The sequence below is a fragment of the Bufo gargarizans genome, chromosome 3, assembly GCF_014858855.1.
Source record: "Bufo gargarizans isolate SCDJY-AF-19 chromosome 3, ASM1485885v1, whole genome shotgun sequence".
NCBI lineage: Eukaryota > Metazoa > Chordata > Amphibia > Anura > Bufonidae > Bufo > Bufo gargarizans.
The window spans coordinates 164156430-164181201 of NC_058082.1; the positions used below are offsets into that span (position 1 = coordinate 164156430).

At 43.3% G+C, this 24772-nt stretch overlaps 1 protein-coding gene across 1 annotated transcript; it reads right to left on the reverse strand.

The window, feature by feature from the left end:
- Positions 1 to 550: 550 nt before the first annotated feature.
- On the reverse strand, positions 551 to 24039 carry TMBIM6 (transmembrane BAX inhibitor motif containing 6). The gene is made up of 10 exons (XM_044285023.1): positions 23903 to 24039; positions 12997 to 13088; positions 10664 to 10772; positions 8309 to 8429; positions 6310 to 6358; positions 5638 to 5735; positions 4992 to 5071; positions 4707 to 4807; positions 4138 to 4213; positions 551 to 2587 (listed from the first exon to the last, which is right to left on the reverse strand). The coding sequence occupies exons 2-10, from the start codon at positions 13050 to 13052 to the stop codon at positions 2564 to 2566; spliced, it is 714 nt and encodes a 237-aa protein (XP_044140958.1). The 5' UTR covers positions 13053 to 13088; positions 23903 to 24039; the 3' UTR covers positions 551 to 2563.
- Positions 24040 to 24772: the final 733 nt, after the last annotated feature.

A 24772-nucleotide genomic window follows, 5' to 3' on the forward strand; every position in this document is an offset into this window, starting at 1 on the left:
GACCCACTTGCCTAGTCAGCACACTTTGCCCAAAGCTGCCATTGTTATTAACTTCATCTGCCAGTGGTATTAATGATATGGAAAACTGGTGAACATAGCCATTTCTAGAACTCTAATGGCTACACAAACTTTGGCTATGACTAGTGAGGAGCGAAGTGAGCTTCAGAAGTTACATCCGAAGTCTGTTCATTCAAAACTTCAGATTCAGACTGTACGGAGATCCCCATCTCTGTACAGTATTAGAATGTATAGGCTCGTGTGACTTTGTTGAATAACCTCGGTAATTGATTTTTAAAGTGGAAAACCACTTTAAACCCGAACTCTGCTTTGGTTCCAAGATACCAGTCTGAACCGAAGCAGAGTTCGGTTTCAAGTTTTAAAGTGGTTTTCCAAAGCTTGCTTCGTTCATCACTAGATATGACCAAACCTGCTGGATTTCTTGGGGCTGTTGTGTCGCAGTATCTTGCAGTTTGTAATGTGATCCAATTGAGAATCTCAATACAAAAGAATTAAGCAATTGGTACTTTATGAAAAAATGAGACACAAAAAATGACAAGTGTATTGTGTTCTTTAATTTTTATTTTAGTACTTTAAGAATCTGTACAAATTAATCCCATAGTTTTGTATGTCAATCAAAAAGTTCCACAGTCAAAGTTATGTCTTCAATCAGAGAAATCACTACACTATAAAATAAAGTTATTTTGAAAAAATGTTATACATTTTCACATAGAATTTTTTTTTCTTTACTTAATTCAATGTATTTCTTGGCACTGTTTCTAAAGCTGCTTGCCATATCCCTAAAAGCATGCAGGGGTGAGAGAAAAGGTTGGGTAGAGACAGCAGAGGGAAGTAACACTTTAATCCAACCTCCTGCACAAATCCACATACCTTAAACTGCTAATTTTTGTATACTTTCAAAAAGTCACAGAATAAATAAAATAAAATCAAAAGTGTACTACCTGGTTAACAATACGGTCAACAAACGGTACCGTACATACTGTAGTACTGCTGCTAACACAGATGCCACTTTATGTACGGACACAAATGCTACCTCCTTATTCAACAAGGATTTTCTCAATCTGGGCACAATGGAAAACAAGATGAGAAGACAAAGCTCCTGGGAGGTAGTCATATACCGGCCACTCCAAAGATGGATTCTGCAGATAACCAGCTAGCTGATTGGACTGAGGAAAAACTTGGTAAGATCTTCTCCAATTTCATCATACAGCAGAATGGCCATATCAGAATTTTGAGGCTAGGTTTACACTTTGTGGACGAGATGTGGTTTCTATCAGCCTTTTTGGTGCTATTTCATAACCCTTAGGCCAAAAACCACACTGCGCTTACAACACGTGACCCCCACAGCTTCACTGGTCACTCATATTTCAGCTACAATGTAGAGATCTGGGCAAGTATTGGGAGCTTTGAGATCTAGTCCAGTTCCCAGAAATATTTATCTACTACTTTTAAAGAACGTCTACGAAACAGAAGACTACACATATTAACACCTTATCAATACTTTTTGTGCAGGGGTTTAATCTGAATTTGCCTTCTTGCATAACAAGCGAGGACACAAACGGGTTTGTGTCTTGAGATCTTCAATGTTAGGACACTTGATCCTGGCAAGGCCTAGATATAAATGATGTGAAGGGGAGGAGGGACTGTACAGATCTTTTGCTCTAATATTTATAGTGCTTAAATCATTCCTACTTCCTTCATAGGATGGCAACTTGATAGTTGAATAAACACAAGATTTGGCAGACAGCAGGGAAGCAAACACAGCTTTTACAAGTCAGGTTTGAACAATTGGGTTTTAGACAAGCGCACGTACAGCCAAGTGACAGGGCCTCCACTGGTCTGTTCTTTTAGGAAGGAGCACCAAATTATCTGGTTATGGACAGTTAGTGCAAGTGGTTAATGAAAGCCAGTAGAGCATAAGGTTAGACTAGAGAGTCCCAGAGGCAACTGTGCTCGGACAAGAGGAGATCATTAAATTCCAGTAAAATTATAAAATCCGTTACACGTCTGTGGCACTGCTGGAAAATCCTTACTTGCCTTAATGCTAATCACTCAGGATAAAAGTAGTGCAGAATTGGAGAAGCTAAACCCACCTCGCTCAAAACTCATGAGTATTCAATGTGCCACAAGGTAAACCCTAGATCAGATAGAACAGGGATTTAAAAATGCTTTCGAGAGCAACATAGGATGCACAAATTCCAGCACAAACTGCTTGATTTTTGCCTTAAGAGACTTGCTCAAGTGTTCATCTAATAAACTTCATAGTCATTTGTGATCTTCCAATTTTTGTGCACCATGGCAAAAAAAAAAAAAATGACATGACGCTTTAAGCACAAGAAAAAGAAACAATAAAACTAAATCTCATAAGACAGCCAAAATGATTGGGAAAAATGGAGGCAAAGAGGAAAAAAAAATAAAAAGTACAGAAACAAACATACACAAGGGAGCTTCATTACACCATGGAACAGAGGAACAGAAAGCCAACAGAAGGATGAAAAGAAAAAAGTATGGAAACAAAAAGTGTCATCAGCGATGACGGGTCCAGTTACTTTCTCTCTTTCTTCTTATCCTACAATAGAGAATTAATAACAATTACTATACAAGGCATCAGCAATTCAACAACTGTTCACACATATGCCAATACGGCGTCAAGTATCTTTTAGACTTTTCAGCTAATAGATAAAAATTACTATGAGGGTACTAAAACAGACTATACAGTCACAATGCCTTAGGGGCCTACGTGACGGAAAGATTATCACTTAAATTCTCAGAATCGTCCAAACTTCCAAAATTTTTGTTGCACTTAACAACGTGCAGCAATAAAATAAGTCATTAGTTTTCCGTGGACTGGACACATCTACTTGACTGACAGATTATCGTTGGTAGTCACCACATCCCCTAATCAGAAATCTGCCAATTGTTAACAGTGTAAATGGTTTAGGAGCAAGCAGCGAAAAATATTTAGCGACTCATGTAACTGAACATCTTCTGAACAGAAACAACTCGTTAAATCTTCTTTCACATCTGCGTTTTTGCTGTCCGGTTTTGAGATCCTGCATCGGATCTCAAAACCACAGCATTCTTTGAATAATACAACCGGCTGCATCCGTTCAGAATGGATCCGAAGGTATTATACAGAAAATGAACATGCTGAAAAAAAACGATCCAGCACCATTGACTTACAAGGTTTTTAGTGCCGGTGTAACGTTACATTACCCTACTTTGTAACTTCCGGTCGCACCGGAAATGACGTGAGGAGTAGTTGCCATAGTTGTGACGAGCTGCACATGCGGAAAACGACGGTTTAGGGGAATCGCACTGCGGATTTCAGCTGGACACTGCACATGCGCCGGAGAGCCTCACCAGCCTTAGGGTAGGGAAAAATTACGGCCCAGTGCGCAAGCGCAGCTAACTACAGAACATTCATCCGATCTCCGTGCCTGCGCAGTGTGAGGGTAGGGAGATCTGATGGCCATTTTTTCTGTTAAATATAATATATATAATTATATATATTTTTATATATTTAGATATAAAAATATATATAATTTTATATAAATATATTTATTTAACAGAAAAAATGGCCATCAGATCTCCCTACCCTCACACTGCGCAGGCACGGAGATCGGATGAATGTTCTGTAGTTAGCCACGATTGCGCACTGGGCCGTAATTTTTCCCTACCCTAAGGCTGGTGAGGCTCTCCGGCGCATGTAGTGTCCAGCTGAAATCCGCTGTGCGATTCCCCGTCGTTTTGCGCATGTGCAGCTCGTCACAACTTTGGCACGCCTCCTCACGTCATTTCCGGTGCGACTGGAAGTTACAAGGTAGGGAAATCTCACGAAGTAGGGCAATGTAACGTTACACCGGATCCAGAATATCGAGTTTCTCTTGCTGCAAGCAGCGTTTGTGTCCAGCACGAGAACGCAACAATACTGGAACGGAATGCATTCTGGTGCGCTCCGCTCCGGTGTGTTCAGTTTTGTCCCCACTGACAATGAATTATGACAAAACTGAAGCGTTTTCCTTCAGTTTTGAGATCCGACAGAGGAAAACGCAGGTGTGAAAGTAGCCTAAACCAGAATTGAAAAAAAATATATACATACACAATGCAGTTACATACCTTCTCATTCATAGCCAAGATTATCATGAGTTTCCTGAAGATGGTGATGAAATCAAGAAACAGATCCACACAGTGCCTTCAAAGAGAAGAAAACAAGTCAGTAAACAGCATCTTTACCATACTAACTTTTTATAAAAATAAATCTAGTTACAAGTACAATAGTAGAGGGCAGATTTTAAGCAACTCGTTTAAGATAAGATTGTATTAAGGTAAATTTACAGGTCCTTACACCTTATATTACCAATAGCAAACTATTGAAATTGTTACATAACACTGCAACTAGAGTAGTAATAACCATTTTAATCAAACTAATAACAGTTCGGGACAGTTGGGGGGGGGGGGGGGCCTCAAGCAAGAACAATAGCTTAGGAAGCACCCCTGTAATCACTTTGGGTAGTTCCTAAAGCACCAAAAGATGGTTAATGGGTGTCTGGACAGATTCTTTCAGCCAATCTTGATTTTCAGAGAATCTTTATCAAGGGACACTCCGAGACACATGAAACCTGCCCAATATCACAATTTGCATGTATGAGAGCTTTTGGCAACATAGAATTTAGGTCATGTCATACCATACATAATCTTTGTCTCCCTTCTCGGCTTTATCGATAATGAGCTGAGTGTCAAACAGGACAAATCCACACATGACCAGCAGACCGATGTACATGTGCATCTGAAAGAGAAATACAGAATAGGCATTCAGCTTCTGGTCATCAACGCAGGCTGCAAGTACCATTCATTTTAAGTATGGGTAGGTATCAGTATTGTGACAAGTAGCAGTTCTTTCCGGGTATGAATAATGACAGAAAGATAATACACAAACCACCCGGATATTTCAAAGCAATGCGGTTTCTTACTTTGAAAAGAAAAACTGATCCAATGAAGAGATTCACCAAAGAGGAGATAGTGAGCAGGCTCAGGGCAGACATCAAAAGACCTGAGGAGCAATAGAATCAAAGACTTTTAGAAGACATTACTGGACGTCCAAAGAACAGATGAAGAATATAAAAACTTGACATTCTGATTACAACTAATATTAGGTTCTTAAAAGGGGTGTCTGGCTTAGAAAAGCAATTTTCATCTTCAGCAATCAGTCTCCACCTGGCTCTCCAGCTGTTGCACAACTACAACTTCTATCATGCCCTGACAGCTTGCTACTATCAGGGCATGGTGGGAGTTGTACTTTTGCAACCACTGGAGAGCCACAGGTTGGAGATCAGAGATTCACTCTATTAATGAATTGTTCAGGATAGTCATCATGTAAAGCTTAATCTCCCATGTGGTAGCATTGAAGGGAAATTGGACACTCACTACTAGGTTTCCCCACAGGTAACATCTATTACTAAGGGTGTCAGCAGGGGAACACCCTGTGATTCCCATATTGTCAAGGTACCCGTCTAACAAGTAGTAACTGTATAAAGCAGAGAAATACCATTAATGCTACCCAAGCAATCGTTGATATGAAGAGGAGGAGATCGACTGTCACAAAAGAATAGCACTTACCTCCTAGGAAAAGGAAGCTGCGACTTGTTGAGTACAGGGCACTAAGTGTGAAGCAGGTGAAAATCACGGCTGTACCCAAGAAAGCAGTAGGAATGATGCTGTGGGAAAACCAGATTATTATTTTTTTTGGTCATGTGATAAAATAAAGTCACGGCATAAAGTAGCATTTTGAACTGCAGCAACATCAGAATCAATCTCAGTATATAGCCCCAAAACATGAGTCAATCTGGCGCTGTCTTTTGCCTCCCTGCCGATCTATATATGGAGGGAGACACTGTGCAGGGGTCATTATATATATCGAGATTCTAATCGAAAATCGTCCATCGGGTTGAAATTTTTTTTTTGATTTTTTTGTTCAAAATCGCCCAGCCCTATTGGAAATAAATAAATCTAGGCTCATGGACAGCCAGAGGAGCCTGTGCCTCGTCATAGATTAAGCGCATTCTCCGGCAGCGCAGGGGATATCAACGATCAGCGTGAAAGGCCGGTCTTTGATAAATTACCCCCTAAGTTCTTTGAAATGAAGAGGCGTGTCAGTATTTCATAGTGCCTGTGGTTAGGGCAACATAAACCTGCTGACAGATCCCTTTAGATTACTGGGGCCTTAGACTATGGCCACACATGACATATAACAGTAGAAGAAAAGTTGAGTAACTTTTAAAGTATTAATACCTGGGGTTAACAGCAATACACATGTTTAAGATGGGACCCAAGCCACAACCTGGAAGACAAAAAGGGCATTTTTATTTTCTTCTTCTTCCTTAGCACCATTATAAATTCATATTTTCCTCTATTAAACAAACAGAATGAAGGTATGTCCTGTCTGTTAGCATGTCAATCACACCTTGATTGAAATCTGCTTGGTGTGTAAAGTCAGTGTTGCTCTGACATGGATGACGTTAATCAAGTCAGAATGGATGTGCTAACAGCAAGGACACTGACAAGTGACTGCTGCAGAATTTATTTTTCCCACTCATAGTAAGGCCTCATGCACACGGCCGTTGAGCGGCAGTGGCTGTATTGCGGCCAGCAAACAGCGGGTTGGCAACCCCGATGCACAGAACGGCCGTGTGCATGAGGCCTAAAGCTAACTACTTAATGCTTGACTGGTTAGCAGTAAACTAGCACTAACATCAAGCAGGTGGTTTACGGACTAACATGCTTTAAGATATTTCAACATTTTCTGCCCATTTCTAGATTAAAATAGTTTTTGTTCCGAATTACGTATCGGATATTTTATTTAGCTTTAAATACCTGTGTGCAGCATCACAAGATTGACGCAAGTAACAAACAAACATGCATCTGTGTTTATTAAAGTAGAACTCCCACAAACAAACAAAAAATAAAAGTTATTCTCTGGCTTGTTACAAAAGTCCATGATGTAATCTGTAGTGAATGTAATCTTCTCAACAGAGAATGTATTAGTGAGTTATAACCTCCCTTCTGATTCTCAGCTGTGTCATGTGACCAGCAGTCTAATCTCCAACTGACACAGGACAGAAAGTCAGTTACTTCTTTGTTCATTCCTATAAGACTGAGTGAGGCTCCCATAGGAATACATAGAGAAACTGACGTCCTATACACACATAAGATGCTGTTTTATCTGGAGAGTCAGAGTGCTGGTCACATGACACAGCTGAGGATTAGAAGGGGGGGGGGGGGGAGATTTATAACTCACAAATACAGTCACTGGTAAGAACATTACCTTCACTACAGTTTATAACAAGTAAGAATAAAAAAAAATGTAATACCATGAGCTACAACTTGTTGGAAGGGATTTACAGTAAATCAGTTTTACATATATGGTGCATTGGGAAAGTCTTCAGATTTTCACTTATCTCACATTTTATGTTGCAGCCATGTGCCAAGAGTAAAAAAATAAAAGGTAAAAAAAAAAAAATTCTAGTTTCTCCCCCCCCCCCATCATTCTGCACTCAATACCACATAATTAGAAAGTGAAGACAGAATGTTCAAACTTTTAGCAAATTTATTAAAAATATATTTTTTTTTATTGGGTTCAAGTCAAGGATCTGGTTAGGCCACTCAAGGACCTTCACAGAGTTGTCCCTAAGCTGCTCCTGAGCTGTCTTGGCTGTGTGCTTAGTGTCATTGTATTGGTAGAAAGTGAACTTTCGGACCAGTCTGAGGTCAGGACAACTTTGGATCAGATTTTCTTTAGGAATATCTCTGTACGTTGCTCCATTCAGCTTTCTTTCAAGCCTGACCAGTGTCTCTGTCTCAGCTATTGAACCCCCCCCCAGCATGATGCCACCACCATGCTTTACTGCAGGGATGGTATTGGGCAGGTAATGTGCAATGCCTGGTTTCCTCCAGACATGACACAATTGAGGCCAAAAAGTTATTTTTATTAATCTTATTTTAATTAGACCTTGTTTCTCACAGTCTGAAGTCCTTTAGGTGCTTTTTTTTGTTGCAAACTTCCAGGTCTTTTACTTTTGTACTATTAATGTAGAGTAAGAAGATTATCAAGTCTTACTACAGGTTTATTGAATCGCTAGTATGTAATTTATCCAAATTATGAGAGGCTAAATATATGTCACAAGAATGTGCAAGGTAGAGAATTTTCATTCTGGCATTAATACAGGCAAATTCATGCTAAGACTCTAAGAAGCAAATACATCTGTGTAAAACAAAATAAAAAAAACCTCACCAGTGAAAAAGGCAAAAGCGGCTAAAATTCCCAGGCGCTTCTTCTCAGTTTCATAGCTGTGAGGAGTAAACATTAGCCATAACATGGTACCCAGAGTGCCTGCAAAGACCAGGAAGTTGCCCTGCATTGAAAGATGGAAAGGTGATTTACAAAAGACACCAAAATGACAGAAATGTATATGACACGGGGCATATATGCTGCAGATTCTCTGAAGTGGAAAGTAGCATCAAAGTGGATTTGATTAAGGCCTCCTGCACATGACCGTTTCCCCCGTTTATTGGCCGTTTTTTGCGTTCCGTATACAGAACCATTCATTTCAATGGGTCCGCAAAAATAAAAATTGAATGTACTCCGTATGCATTCCGTTTAAAGATAGAACATGTCCTATTATTGCCCGCAAATCACGTTCCGTGGCTCCATTCAAGTCAATGGGTCCGCAAAAAAACGGAACACATACGGAAATGCATCCGTATGTCTTCCGTTTCCGTTCTTTGCGGAACCATCTATTGAAAATGTTATGCCCAGCCAAAATTTTTCTATGTAATTACTATATACGCCATACGGAAACAAAAAACAGAACAACGGATCTGTGAAAAACAGACCGCAAAACACTGAAAAAGCCATACGGTCGTGTGCAGGAGGCCTAAAACAAATCCATGCGGAAATTAATCTGCAATGTGGATTTTAAATCTGCAGCATGTCAGTTCATGCTGCGGATCTCACCTTTTGCGGTGCACAAGCGGAAATCTGCAGCAATTCCTCATGTAACTCATGACAATTTTGTTGCAGATTCAAAAGTTTTTTTCTGCTGGAATTTACATGTGGATGCACGGTAATGCCTTGTTCACACTTCAGTGAATCGTGGATGAGTACTGTCCATGTTCTCTATGGACAGCACATGCACCCACTGATGGGTCAATGGAAAAATCATGGGAGCATTCACTACTTGGACCTGTGATGTGGGCCAAACATGTCCATTAAAACGTCCGCAAAATGGGTCCGCATCTGTTCCGCAATTCTGCGAAACAGGTGTGGACCCACAAATTTTTTATGGTGCCGGAATGTGCTGTCCGCATTTGCGGATCCGCAAAAAAATAGAACATGTCCTATAATAGCGGACAAGAAAAGGCATTTTCTATGAGTGAGTGCCGGCGATCTGCGGTCCACAAAACACATAAGGATGTGTAAATGGACCCTAAAGTCTACGGGTCCATAAAAAAAATAAAAAAAAACACTGGTACAACAAGGACGACATCTATGTTCTGTTAATGATTTTTCACGGACCATTGTCCGTGGAATACAGATGATACATGGAGGGCAAAAAATGGACACGTGGACCAAACACGAAAAGATTTTCCACGACAAACAACCACTGAAATATGAGCGAGGCCTTATAGCAAAAGATAGTTTCAAAAACAGTGGTCTTGCTGAACAGCAATAATTCTCTGGAAGCCTACTGACGAATTCTACGCATATATAATGGCTGACATTCTAGGAGGAGGTGTTGCAAGACACCTTTGCTAGCTACCTACTTCTTATTGGTCACTCAGGAAGAACTGAGTCATTTAATCAAATGTGCAACGTGGGCACCAGGTTAAGTTGTGGTGTGTTATCTCAGGTTGAGGGGAGGACGCCTTCCAAAAAGAGTACAAGGCAGAAGTATAAAAGGCTTTACTTCGAGCACATAAGCCAATAACAGCAATGTTTCGGCATGCTGGCCCTTCTCAAACTGGAAGGCCTGCGTGCTGAACAGATCCCGTTACTGGTATGACAATGCATTGGTCTTCTCCTGCAATAAGAAAGAACTAAGGCAATAGGAGGGAGAAAGTTTAATTATTGGACACATTTACTAACATGTCCTAGACGCTCTAAAATATGTCAAATTCATCACAGTGGCTGAGGTGGGAATATACATGCCAATTTCTTAGACTGTCAGACCAATCTAAATTTATACCACCTATTAGCTTCCTTTGCATTAGAATTTTATGCTAAAATTCAGGTGCACATTGTTGCGTCTTATGCCACATCCCCTTATTGGGGGAAAGCGGTTCCAAAACTCTCAATAAATGTGAGTGGATTTCTGCCCAATCGGCAATATTATCTTATTCCAGCGCTCTTAAAAACTAATTGGAAGAGTGAAAAAAAAATATATATATATATATATATATATATATATATATATATATATATATATATATATATATATATATATATAAATAGGGACGTTTAAATGGAGGAGTATTGTATCTCCAGCAGGGCCATCAGTACCGTGATGAGAAGTAGAATATGTATTGGTGCTTTAGGTAGCCCTGCTCATGAAACTGAATAAAATGGAATTCTACTGAACTGACTCACCTGCAAGAATCCGAATACCACGTTTGCATAAGCACCAGCAGCAGCGACCAGCATGCACAGGGCAAAGCTGCTATACACTCGCTTCAAGTGCTGCTGTGTGGAATGGGAGCTGGAATAAAACAGATAGAAGGGGAAATGGGTTAGATCTACAGATTTTTTTCCTCATTTGTAAAAAGAAACAAAAACCATAAAGAACGACAAAGTTGTTGCAATAACTCAGCATATGCGTAATTTTTTAAGCAAGAGATCCTTATGGGCACTATCATCAAGTGGGTTTGGTGGCCAGCTGCTTTCTTGTCTTTGAGAAAAAGTACCCAAACACATTAGAAAATAGATGGCTGAATCTGTTGGTGGGATTGACCATCGACCTCTGGCACCGCAGCTGTTCTGAAACTACAACTCCCAGAATCCTCCTTTCATTCCTATGGGAGTTACAATAACAGCCAAGAAAGTGTGCATGCTGGGAGTTGCAGTTTCACAGCAGCTGGAGTGTGGAAGGTTGATGATCCCTGATCTAAATTTGTATGTGGATGTCCAGACTTTCCGGGAAAGAAGGATGGGACATGTTTGATTTCAATAAGCCTGATGCTTCCCACAGGAGTTACGCTCCTGCCAGAGGAGTCTGGTTGCCACTTGCATCCCTCTCCCCATAGAAAATCACATGCTGAGCATTGGGAAGAATAGTAGTCACTTGCAGAAGAACTGGCTGACAGCGATCGAGGGCTTATGAGCGCCTTTAAACTGGCCGCAGGCAGACAGCCACTGGCCACAACTTCCCCAGTAAACAGAGCGTGTCTGCAAGATGATTCTGCCTTAGGCCTCTTGTACATGACCGTATGTATTTTGCGGTCCGCAAAAAACGGATCCGCAAAAAATACGGATGACATCCGTGTGCATTCCGTATTTCGCGGAACAGAACAGTACTATCCTTGTCCGTAATGCGGACAATAATAGGACATGTTCTATTTTTTTCCAAACGGAAATACGGAAACGGAATGCGCATGGAGTACCTTCCCCTTTTTTTGCAGACCCATTGAAATGAATGATTCCGTATACGGTACGCAAAAAAAAACGGAACGGATATGGAAAGAAAATCCGTTTGTGCGCAAGAGGCCTTAGACTTCCTAACAGTTCTCACATATCTAAGGAAGTACGTTTTAATCTAAAGTGCGGTTACGTTTTAAAAATTGGTGGGCAGGGTCACCTTAACATCTTTTTTTGAGGAATACATAAGCAGCTACAAGACTCCTGATCTATCTATGGGAGTAAAAGAATTACACATTAACTCCGCCTTGTCAGATGCTTGCGTCCACCAACAGTAAATTTGGGGAACCATGATCAGTGTTGAGCCGCGGCCGTCTCACAGCTTACCAAGCACATCACCGTCAACGGTGCTTGGTACTATAGCTCTGCACCATTCACTCGATGGGACTGAGCTGCTTAGGCCACATGACCAATAAACGTGATGTCACTGGTCTCTTCGGACAGCTGATAAGGAGTCAAACCTTCACTGATCAGATAAGGATGACCTATCCTGAGGATAGGTCATCAGCATTAAACACTTGGACAACCCCTTTAAATTATTTATACCCGGATGCAGACTACATCAGGTAAGGACTGGGACATGCTCAGATTTACATCCTATTACAAACTACTTACATCAAAATCAAGGATCAAAATGAATTACACATTATCCCTTAATAAAATGTAAAGAAACAGTGCCCAGGAGCATCCTGGCACTGAGTGCCCGGGGGTGCCAACAAGCTATTCTGAATCTGAATCTTAGCCTGGGTGAAAGGAAGCCTAGCTATGGCGGTAAGTCTCCTCCATCCGCAGACATCAGTTTCAAGGAGACCAAATACTAGATCACAAACAGGTCCTATACTTAGTCACTGAAATTACGGGGAGAACCAACACATAATCATGACGTCAATGGTTAACTCCGTACTTATTGCTCAGAGGAAGGATGCGATTGCTAAAACAAGACAAACTACTGCAAGCATTCAACTCATCTAAAGGCAATAAGACAAGGTGAAAAATAGCCATAAATAACTGGACCTATTCTGATGAAATTGTGTATACTGTACATGGATGAATAGAAAAAGTTTCACAAAGACAGAATATTAACGTTCTCTGCTAAAACAAGCAATATAGTTGTAAAAACCCAGATTGTAGCAATAAAGGGTTAAAAAAAAACAAAAAAAAAAAACAAAAAACACAACAACTAGGAATTTCAGAACAGATTTCCGCACCCTTTGTAATACTGCTGACACCAAGATCTTGTCAAGTGGACCAAGGAACTAAAATGTACCCTACGACAGCCAAGTACTTACATGTGCGAGAACTTGAGGAGCGCATCAAGGTTGATATTTCGATCAAGAAAATCCATGGTGGATACGATTATGGGCGTCTTCTGCCTGAATCCCTGTAAAGTCGAAAATAAACGGAGTTACAAACTTTCACTGGTTCGATGCAAAAAGAGTGATCTAAAGAGCGAGGGGAGAGCTCTTTCTGTGCGTCCGCTTTTTGAGGCAAGCCTGGTACAATGATCACACTGGAGTTTCTTCGGCGTGACTCAGACTTATGGAGGCCCTTGGGACCTCTTGATCTAGATGGTGCAATTATTGCAGGCTGTTGCAAGAAAACTATAGGCTCAGGCATCTCCTAAGGGAACAAACATCGCACCCACCCCACAACAGTCATTAATCCGGCTAATGATTTCCCTTGGCAACAACAAGGATTGCAAGTAGGTAGCTAAGGAATGGCAAATTAATACACAGAATGGACACATCGGAATGAAGAATCATCAAATAAAGGATATAAAGTGACCGCCTCATCATAACGCTAACAATCTTTAGGAGTATCATTACAAAAAAATAAATCTGAATTGTACTGAATGGCAAGTACACACTTAGTATACTAAACGTGCTGGGGGACCGTGCGATCAGAACACCAGTATAAGCCCCATCATTTCACAGGAAACCAACATTGCATTGTTAAAAGGGGCATTTACACCTCAAAGGGTCACTGCATATTGCACTACAATGGTGGGGGCTTGACCCCTTGGACCCCCACTGATCCTGAGAACACAGGGGATGCAGTGTTGGTGTAGCACTGCGTTACCTGCACAGATTTTCTGCACAGCTGCCCCCCCGGCTGCGCTGAGACCTGCAGTGCAGTCATATTCAAGTGAATGGGGCCATGGAGCAAGACATCAGGGACTCATGCACTTCTCTCAAGATCAGTGGGGGTCCCTGGAGATTATAAAGTGATGGCATAGCCTAATAATATGCCATCACTTTGTGACATAGGATAGATAACCTCTTTAATTAAGGGTCCATTCATAAGTCCGTAGTGCATTGCGGATCCGCAATACACCCGGCCGACGCGCCCATAGGATTGCCTAATAGGACATGTTCTATTCTTTTCCGGAGCCGCGGACTGGAAGATCGGTGGCGCTCTCTGGAAATGCAGATAGAACACTGTGTGTTGTCCGCATTCATTCCTGCCCCATAGAGAATGAATGGGTCCACACCCATTCCGCAATTCGCGGACCCATTATTACGGACGTGTGAATGGAGCCTAAAGGGTAGTCTTTCCATCCTCAGTAAATGAATACAGCCAGACTATGCCAGCAATACAAACCCTGTGGTGGCGACTGATGATGATAATCTTTCAGAGAAATGTTTCCAGTCCACAGAAATACAATTTATCACTTGTCATTTGATCCCTGCAAGCTACATGTGACCATAATCTCAAATATGAACGATAATAATCACTGTCTTATAGGACACGCACACAGCATTGTAATTTCCGCATCAGAAATCCACATCAAAATCTGCATGTGTTACTTTCATATTTTCATGCGGATTTGCTCCAGATCTCACCCTTTGCAATACACCCGAAAAACCTGCACAAAGAAATGCTGCGGATTTTAAAATCCATCATGCAGGTCAATCTATAAATGTCATTTACTTTGCTGGTACTGTATTCTCCATGTTTAATACGCACTGTGTGCATAGACCTTGAGGGGAACTGCACAGATATTTGCGCAGAAAACAAGGCTCATGTACACTTTGCTGGTCCGTTTCCACATGGAAAATATGTGCAGTGTGGCGCTCAAAACCCACATCAAGTCAACTGTGCGCGATTCTGCACCTTCCTTCACAAGTCATATGATACCGTGGAGCGCATTACGCACGGATTTTCATGCAGCGAAATCCGCACATAAACTACACTGCTGTGTGAATTTACCCTTACAAACGAGAGTCGTTCCCAGTAAATAGTGCCTTTTAAACACAGATGAATCCAAGCCAAGGCGGATGGAAAGATAAGTAATATCCATTCAGCCTGGGAGGTATTTGAGTAGCAAATAGAAATCATGCAAAACCTGGGAGGTGTACGCAGGGTTAGGACTAGGCAATGGAAGCAATTACTAGACACGATATTACAGCTTGGAAAGCCTGCACCGCATATGTACACTACACGATGAAGCAGAGTCACGCACTGTGTCCACCATTTATGACCAAATGGCCAGTGGCAGGTAATGGAAGTCCTCCAGATACAGTGAGCAGAGTACAGTGTACTGTAAATGGAAAGGTCCGTCTGTACACAGCGCCAGTAGCCGCCAATGGGGGGGCACTCATTTCTAGGCACGCCGGCTTCAGATCTGTAGGTAGCAGATGAAGCACTCCCCATTCTTGTTGATAAGGGCGTATGCATGGATTTTTAGATAGTCGTGATTTACTCCATACTGTATGTGACATAACAGGATGAAAAAGCATTTTCACCCAGCAAGTCCCTTCTTACAAATCCAACTAGAAACCAGTTGTATAATCAACTAATCCCATAAAACCCTTCTAATCTCAGGAAAGAGGCTGGAAACCGAGAACAGGGCTCAGGTGAATGGTACTTTCAGAATTGCAATGCATGGTTTCTGCTTCAACAAACCAGATTCAGAATGTAGTATAACCACCGGAAGAAGAGAGCCAGTCAGTCCAGTTCAACCAGTATGCATGTATTTTCTTGAGTACTAAATGCAAGATCCTACTGGTTCCATCTAACCACAGTCTGTGAAACATTCTGTAATCTGTAGACCTGACTGTAGGGCCAGGAGCTGCTGATGTAACCTTCCTGCATTAGCTTTTTGATATGTTGTAATAAGGCTCTGACATGGACTGGAGTGAGTGACGGTACACACTGCGGACTCCTCAGACTACTGAGCATGTGCGAAGATCACACCACCTGCAGGAGAGACTGGCGTTCATACAAAATGCCTGCAGTAGAAGAGAAGTAAACTTTACCATAACATTATCACTGATCGCAGGACCAAGCCAACATAAAGGGGCTGTGCAGACCATACATCCTCAGGATTGGTCATCAATATCTGATCAGCAGGGGTCCGACATCCAGCACCCCCCCAATCAGCTGTTTGACCCCTGCTGATCTAACATTAATGACCTTACCTGAGGACAGGACATAAATACATATAGTCTGCAATACTGTTTTAATACCTAGTGCACACGTTGCGGATTACACATGGATTCTCCTGCAGAACACCGCCGGCAAAGTCTATGAGATTCAGCAAATCTCATGTACACTTTGCTTTTCCATTCTCTGTGGAAATTGACCTGTCATGCGAATCTTTACACTTTAAGGCCCCATTCACATGACTATTTTTAGTCCGCATTTCAATGGGTCTGTAAAAAAATGCGGACAGCACAACGCGTTGTGCAGTCCACATCCGTATGTCCGTTCCGTAGCCCTTGTCTGTTTTGCGGACAAGGATAGGCATCGTTACAAAATACAAAAACTATGCAACACGGATGTCATCGTTCTTTTTTGCGGACCCGTGTTTTGCAAACCGCAAAATACATATGGTCATGCGAATGCACTCCAAATTGCAGACTGCTGTTATCTGCAGGACTGGCCGACCATCTAAGGATAGGTTCACATTCGCGCTAGCCGCTGTGAACTCTGGCAGCGGCAGATACCACCGTGTACTCCCGGATCCACATTCACTGTAATGGGATCCGGCGGTGATCTGTAAATGTTGCGTGTAGCATCTTTCGTCCAGCATGTACGCCAGATAGTGACCGAATTGCAGTGCTGGAGTTCACAACGCAGATGTACCTACTCCCCTCTCCTCACTGAGAACAAATGCATGCATGTGTGTAATGGGGGGAGGACAGCTATCTAAGGTGTATGGCCACTTTAAGACATGTTCACAAGCTTTTTTATCTTTTTTTTTGCCTACTTCCATTAATATAATTTGTGGTGCGATTTTTTTATTTTATTTTTATAATGACCACATGCCTCATTCCTCTCAATTTTCTTACAGCATTCAGGATTTCAACATTGATAGTCTGCCCTCAGTCTAGGCCTTGGCGAGTCCGAGAGCCCACACCCCTGCCGCTGAGCTCTGACACTACACAGCTCTGTGCAATGCAAGTAAATGGAGCTGGTAACAGACTGCACCCACAGAAGTAAACTGGGACAATGCTGCTGTTACTGGCTCTGCTACACAATGGACAGAGCTGTGTAGTGCTGGCACTGAAGCTACAAGGAAGCAGCTGATCATGGGGACCCTGATGATCTGGCCTGAGGACAGGCCATCAATATCAAAATTTTGGACAACCCCTTTAAAATATAGGCATGACTTAACATGCTGCAATTATATATATATATATATATATATGCGACCAAATGCAATAGTCGCGTACAGCGTGTTTACCTTCCCATGAGACTAGTTCCGACAGCTAAATATTACCTTTGCAGGTCTGACTCCTAGCATGCTAATCATTTTGATCACAAGACGGTGACATTTCTGTGTCCGCATACGTGATGATACAGACACGGAACAGGGTCGATAAACAATAGAAGACGCGACAGTTACATTTCCTGAAGCCTTCAGAGCCTTGTTGTTTGTACAGCAATATGAAACAATGGCTACACGCAAATATGTCCCACGTCTTCTCCGCGATCGGCGAGGTGATGGCGGACGTCTGTCTCCAAGACTGTAGGAATGTCTGAAATATCTTCCTTCATAAAGCGCAGTTACTAGGGTCTTCTAATATTGACTGAATCTCACAAAACCCCTTCAGCCTTCTTCCAAACATATTTTTGGCTTTAAAAAATATATTATAGCATATGCCACTTTTTGAAAAAATGCCATGGCGGCCCTGACCACCCAAAAAAAATGCACCAAAAGTGAAGAATAGTGCCAAAAAAGTGAGCAGTTTGTAGTACATTTAGATTTCCTTATAGTACTGATTTATAAAGTCTGATGCAGCATTTTTTCCTTTATTATAAACACTTGATAAAAAACTGAAAAAAGCCTCTTTTTGCAGAAACCAGTATTTGTGAACAGTCCCTTAAGCAGAATCAGACAGTTATATTAAACATAGTGCGTCTCTAATGGTCTCCAGGTCAGTGTTCTGAGAGTCAGGTAGTAGAGCATACCCCTGACCAAGAGTCTGTGGATGAATGGAGGCGACTTCTATGGGTCCGTGTATACAAGACCTTAAAAGGGGTTCATCATCCTGAACCCCTACCGATGAGTTTGGATTTAGCTCCATCATCAGAAGTTGGCACATGGTCAGTTGTGTAGTGGAGGGAGCTCTGGGTGCTGCTCCCATTGAAGTGAATGGCAGCCGGGCTGCAGTGACGGTGTAGCTCCGGGGCAGACTTGCGGCGATAGAGCTATACTCTAATGCCCAACCTGCGGCCCTCCAGCTGTTGCCAAACTACAACTTCCATCATGCTCTGCTGTAGGCTGATAGCTGTCAGGGCATGCTGGGAGTTGTAGTTTGGCAACAGCTGGAAGGTCGCGGGTTGAGCATTACTACTCTATCCTATGAGTGGGGGTGCGGGGTGTTGGATGGTTGCTAATCAACTAGTGATTGTCTATCCCCCTAAGCACTCCAGCTGTGGTGAAACTACAACTCCCAGCATGCTCCATTCATTTGTATTGCGTTCTGAGAACAGCCAATCAAGTGTACATCTTGGGAGTTGTAGTTTTACCACAGTTGGAGTGCAGGAAGTTAGCTATTACAGCCCTAGGCCTTTGCTTAGTAAAAGCTGGACAACCCCTTTAAAATATTACCAGGAAATCTAAGCCGTTCCTTCTTACTTCTGGTAAATTTTCAAAGAAATAACCAAGACATAAACTTGCCAATACTTTAGAACCATTTACTTGGGACTTGTTTGGGGATCTTCGGTGGTAATTTTAGTTCCTACACAACTACAACGCGTGTTATTTTCTAACCAGAAGGGGGAGGGAAACGTGTAACACACAAACTGGTCAAAGTTCACAAAGAAAAATAAAACCCTTACCGCAAGTAAATCCCAAACACAGAATTTATTAACCGACCAGTCAGAGACCTGCCCCGTGTTATGCAACGATAGAGCAAGCACTGATAACCTATTAGTGTGCCTTCACACTGGGGTTTCCTGCTAGAGTCCTGCAGCAGCCATGTTACAGTCCTGTGAGGATACTGATCTCTGCTGCAGGTCACCCTCTGGACTCTAAGGCCTCTTGCACACGACCCTATGCCCTCCTGAGCGGGCCACGTGTCCCGGAGCGGCATTGATCGTGTGCACAGGAATACACAGCGTCATAGATTACAATGATAGTGTGCACGTCGCCATTGTCCCGCACTCAATCATATGTGCAAGAGGCCTAAAGCAGAGCCAAGTTAATAAAAGGGTTCCCCTACAACAGGGGTTGGCAACCTTCAGCACGCCAGCTGCTGTGAAACTACAACTCCCAGCATGCACACTTGCTCTGCTGTTCTTGTAACTCCCTTAGAAGGATTCTGGGAGTCGTAGTTTCAGAACAGCTGGAGTGCAGCAATGGCTGATCCCTGCCCTACAATATGACACCATTGGACTCTGTGGCAGGAGTAGTGGATTCCAGAGATCTCTTCGAGGGGTGATCAGGGATAATACAGTTATTAGTTGATATAAAGACTTCCAAGCGGCCCGGATCTGTGACATTACTCAATAACAGAATGTATGTCTTGAGACACAAACTGTGTCACCCGATGTTATTTTAAAGGGGTTCTCCAAAATTTTGATAATCGATGGCCTACCCTCAAATGTCATCACAACCGTTAGGAGGGGAAATTTTCTCTCGTAAGTTGTGTCCAATATCTGTCAGCCACAGCAAATCTATGAAATCCGCCTACGAGGGATCCTGTACGGAAATAGGGCTCCCGTTATCGTGTATGGGGTGTATACTGCACTTTTTTATTCTTTTTAACTATCTCATGCACACGACCGCTGTTTTGGTCCGTGCGCTTTCCGCATCCGTTGCTCCATAAAAAAATAAAATATAGCCTTTCCTAATCTTGTCCCCAAAACGGACACGAATAGGCAGTTATATAAATGGCTGTCTGCGCCGCTCCACAAATTGCGGAACACACACGGACGCCATCCGTGTTTTGCAGGTCCGCAATACACACAACGGTCGTGTGCATGAGGTCTTACAAAACATCGAATACTGAATTTTATTCATTAAAGACCTTACCCGGACATCTGCGTCACAGGCTTTGTTGGGGCTTCCATCAAAAATACGGGATAATTCTCCCAGGCCTTCGGGAGGAGACATTCCAGTGGTGGATTCTAAACAACTTCACCTTCCTTTATAAGTTCTTGACTAGGGGAAAGCTTAGGTCTATAACCGACTTTAAAGGGTTTCTACCACTTAGGCGTCACATATTTGGCTGTCAGACACTAGCGATCCGCTAGTGTCTGCTCTGGCCAACCATCCTAATATAATTGCTTTTGGGACGGTGGTTTGGCTAAAAAAACTACTTTTATTAATATGCTAATGAGCCTCTAGGTGCTATGGGGGCGTCATTAGCACCTAGAGGCTCCGTCTACCTTCAGAAACTGCCGCCCCCAGCGCGTCCCTCCAGCCCGCCCATCTCCTCCTGAATGCGATCCTCGTATGTATTCTGCGCATGCGCAGTGAATGTCTGACAGCTTCCCTGCTCAGACATCTCCACTGCGCCTGTTCCTCGGAGCACTATGGCGTCATCGCGCAGGCGCAGTGGAGATGTCTGAGCAAGGAAGCGGTCAGACATTCACTGCGCATGCGCAGAATACATACGAGGATCGCATTCAGGAGGAGATGGGCGGGCTGGAGGGACGCGCTCGGCGGCGGCAGTTTCGGAAGGTAGACGGAGCCTCTAGGTGCTAATGACGCCCCCATAGCACCTAGAGGCTCATTAGCATATTAATAAAAGTAGTTTTTTTAGCCAAACCACCGTCCCAAAAGCAATTATATTAGGATGGTTGGCCAGAGCAGACACTAGCGGATCGCTAGTGTCTGACAGCCAAATATGTGACACCTAAGTGGTAGAAACCCTTTAAGAACAAGTATAACTTAGGCTACTTTCACACTAGCGTTCGGGCGGATCCGTTCTGAACGGATCCGCTCATAATAATGCAGACGGAGGCTCCGTTCAGAACGGATCCGTCTGCATTATTTTTAGCATATAACAGCTAAGTGTGAAAATAGCCTCGTACGGATCGGTCCAGACTTTCAATGTAAAGTCAATGGGGGACGGATCCGCTTGAAGATTGAGCCACATTGTGGCATCTTCAAACGGATCCGTCCCCATTGACTTACATTGTAAGTCTGGACGGATCCGCACGCCTCCGCACGGCCAGGCGGACACCCGAACGCTGCAAGCAGCGTTCAGCTGTCCGCCTGTCCGTGCGGAGGCGAGCGGAGCGGAGGCTGAACGCCGCCAGACTGATGCAGTCTGAGCGGATCCGCTCCATTCAGACTGCATCAGGGCTGGACGGCTGCGTTCGGGTCCGCTCGTGAGCTCCTTCAAACGGAGCTCACGAGCGGACCAGCGAACGCTAGTGTGAAAGGAGCCTTACCTGACAGTGAGTCATTTAATGCCTTACAAATATTCTCATGCCTTCAATCCCTTAAGATTAATGATACGAAGTTGGATTTTACGCCCTTTGAAAGATTTATCCATTATTCGCTATATAAGCAGGGGTTACTTTCTAGGATCTATGGTTTATTAAACACTTTACCTGAGGGACTTAAGTTGTCTTATATGTTGGAGTGGGAGGGGGACATCCAAAGGGAACTCTGTTTCGAAATGGCACCAATGTTCTCAAATCCTGACCAAGACCTCGTGGCAAATTACTCTAGCAGAAACTTCGATCAAGGTCCTTCATAGGACTTATCTAGTTCCTTACAGGCTACACCGAATCTACCCAGAAGTCTCTCCTTTGTGCTTCAGGGGGTGTGGAGTGGATAGCACGGTCTACCACATTTGGTGGTCTTGTCCGGTTGTACAGATTTTTTGGGGCAAAATACACGACCTGGTCTCCTCTGTGCTGGACTGTGCCTTCCCTCTGGAGCCTGCTTTATGTCTTCTTGGCGATAAACTGTCAAGGAGGTCACATTCCAAATTTAAGCTGTCCCAGCATATGCTATTAGCAGCCAGGATTCATATCGCATATAAATGGCGGTCGTCGATTCTAAGCTTTCAAGCAGTAATTGATAGAATTAACAAAATTTTGCTTTATGAGAGACTAAACGCCATCCGCCAGGATACATATGATGCCTTTGAGAGGCTGTGGGAGCCCTGGATGTCCTCCTCGCACTCAATGACACTGCAATATAACCTAGCTCATTACTGAATACAAAACTCAGGGCACATGTCTTGATTGTGTCTGTTTCTTGGGCAGCATGTATGCCTTTGTATGCTTTGGCACCAAATTGGTCTATTCTGACTCCTAGGTGTGATCTCCATATGTTTGGGCTCTATTATTTTATTTTAATTATTCCTTTTATTTATTTCTTTTTTTGTTGTTTCTTGTTTTTTCTTTTCCTTTTTTATTTTTCTCATAATATGTACCGCATCATGTCTTGTATAGATGTAATGGTACTTATATATCTTATTTGGATTTCTTGGTACTGTTGTTCCAGTGCCATTGTTTGTATGCTCTTTGATATACATGATGGTATTACTAATAAAATACTTTGAAACTAAAAATACAGGATAAAACAGCCCAGCACGTGGCGCTATTCTGTCCGGCAAAAGGCCAGGTTTGCTAATGGAAATCCAATGGATCCCATTACAGCCAGTGGGGTCCATCGGGACACATTTATTACCCTCAGCTCCAGTGCTTTCCTTTATTTTCATTGCTCTGCTCCAATAAGGGTCCATTAACACATCCGTAAGTGTTTTGCGGTCCACAAGTTGCGGATCCTCAAAACACGGATATGGGCCGTGTGCATTCCGGATTTTACAGACCGCACATGGCTGGCCCTATGATAGAAATGCCTATCCTTGTCCGCGATTGCGAACAAGAATAGGACATGATGTATCTTTTTTGCAGGGCAGCAGAACGGAACTACAAATGCGGACATCACACGGTATGCTCTCCGCATCTTTTGCGGCCCTATTGAATTGCGGAATGGATGCTGACCCAGAGCTACGGACATGTGAATGGACCCCTAAGGCAGTGTGAACACGTACATATAAAAAAAAAATATTATATATATATATATATATATAGCAGAACATCACTAATCATATGTTATACTGGATCCTGAAGGCACGATCTTATACTTTTCTATAACTGGTCCCACTGACGGCGTGCTATGGAGGCGTACGGTGCGGGTACAGGTGCCTGGAGATCCTCTAACGCTGTGTCACAATGCTAATGTCTGTCACTCTTCTTTAGGACTTTGGCCGATCCCGTCCTTTGCTCCCGGTGATACAGTTACCGCTGGGACATGCGACAGCTGCCAACATGCAGTCAGTGCCACCATATGGCACGTACCCTCCAGCACACAGGTGCCAGCTGTCCCGGGTAAATCACATCATCAGATCCCCTATGGCTCCCCCATCCTACCAGCCCTGGCTGTGGACACTATGGCGGAGCAGTCTCTTTCACTTTCATTTACAGATAATCCCCAAGGCTTCCTCACAGCCCCAGTGTTGCAATGTCGCCAGGCACCCGTGACAGCAGGCAGTGCTATGTACATAGCAGACATACCCGAGCTGGGTGTGTACTACACTATGTACTACACACGTACGCCAGGTACAGGCCGCCTAGAACATACACCGCGGGTACTCGGGGCAGGCCCGTGCTTCTCCACATAACATACAATAAGCATAATGGCGGCCGCCACCCCGGCCTAGTCCCGACATAGAGCTAGCCCCCCGGTGCGCCACTCGTCTCTAGGCAGCTGCTTACCTGGTACTCGACTGGAAGCCTCAGTGTCGCCTTTCCGTTTGTCCCTTCGCTTCCGCCGTACGTGTCACACCACCAGCGGCCCCGCCCCTTAACACTTTTGTTCTGACTGCGGAAGCGTTACGTCTGCAGACTTCTTAACGGCCTCCTGCCTCGCACTGCCATTGGCTGGGCGGCACGTCACTCACTGTACGTTATCCAACCAGAATCGCTGATGTGTGACGTCACCCCCTGCTTTGTTTTTATGCTTCAACAGCTCCCCTAGAGGAGGGAGATAGGAATAGTTTATCTGTAGGTGCCAGCTGCAGCGGTCTGATGAGTATTCCATGGGGGCCCCCACAACTGGGGCCCCCAGCCCATTATGCACCATGCCTATAGTCAGCAGCCTGGGTGCCTGTTTATGAACCACAGGTTTGTGGGAGCTGTGCCCATACAATTACATGTTAGGGTACAGCCAGGGTTGCCAACCAGGATTTATCTTTTTTCTGGACAACTTAACCCAAAAGCCAACATTTTTTACAGACAAATTGGAAAACCATAATGAATGATAAAGATTATAAGTAAATATATATATATATATTTACTACCCTTTTGTCACGGAGCAAGGCTAGGTGGTGGGGGCCATTACCTGCCTGCCCTGTGCCAGCTAAAGAGCTACGGGGAAGGGGGCAGGAAACAGGCCTCCTGGATTCTTCCTCATTCACTCTCCCCATTGTTCTGCAGACTCCCTGCATCTTTCCTTTTGTTCTGACTGTTAAGGGTGAAGTGACCCAGGGTATAGTGACACAGTGACTCACAGTACAGTGACACAGGGTACAGTGACACAGTGACTCAGAGTACAGTGACACAGGGTACAGTGACCCAGGGTACAGT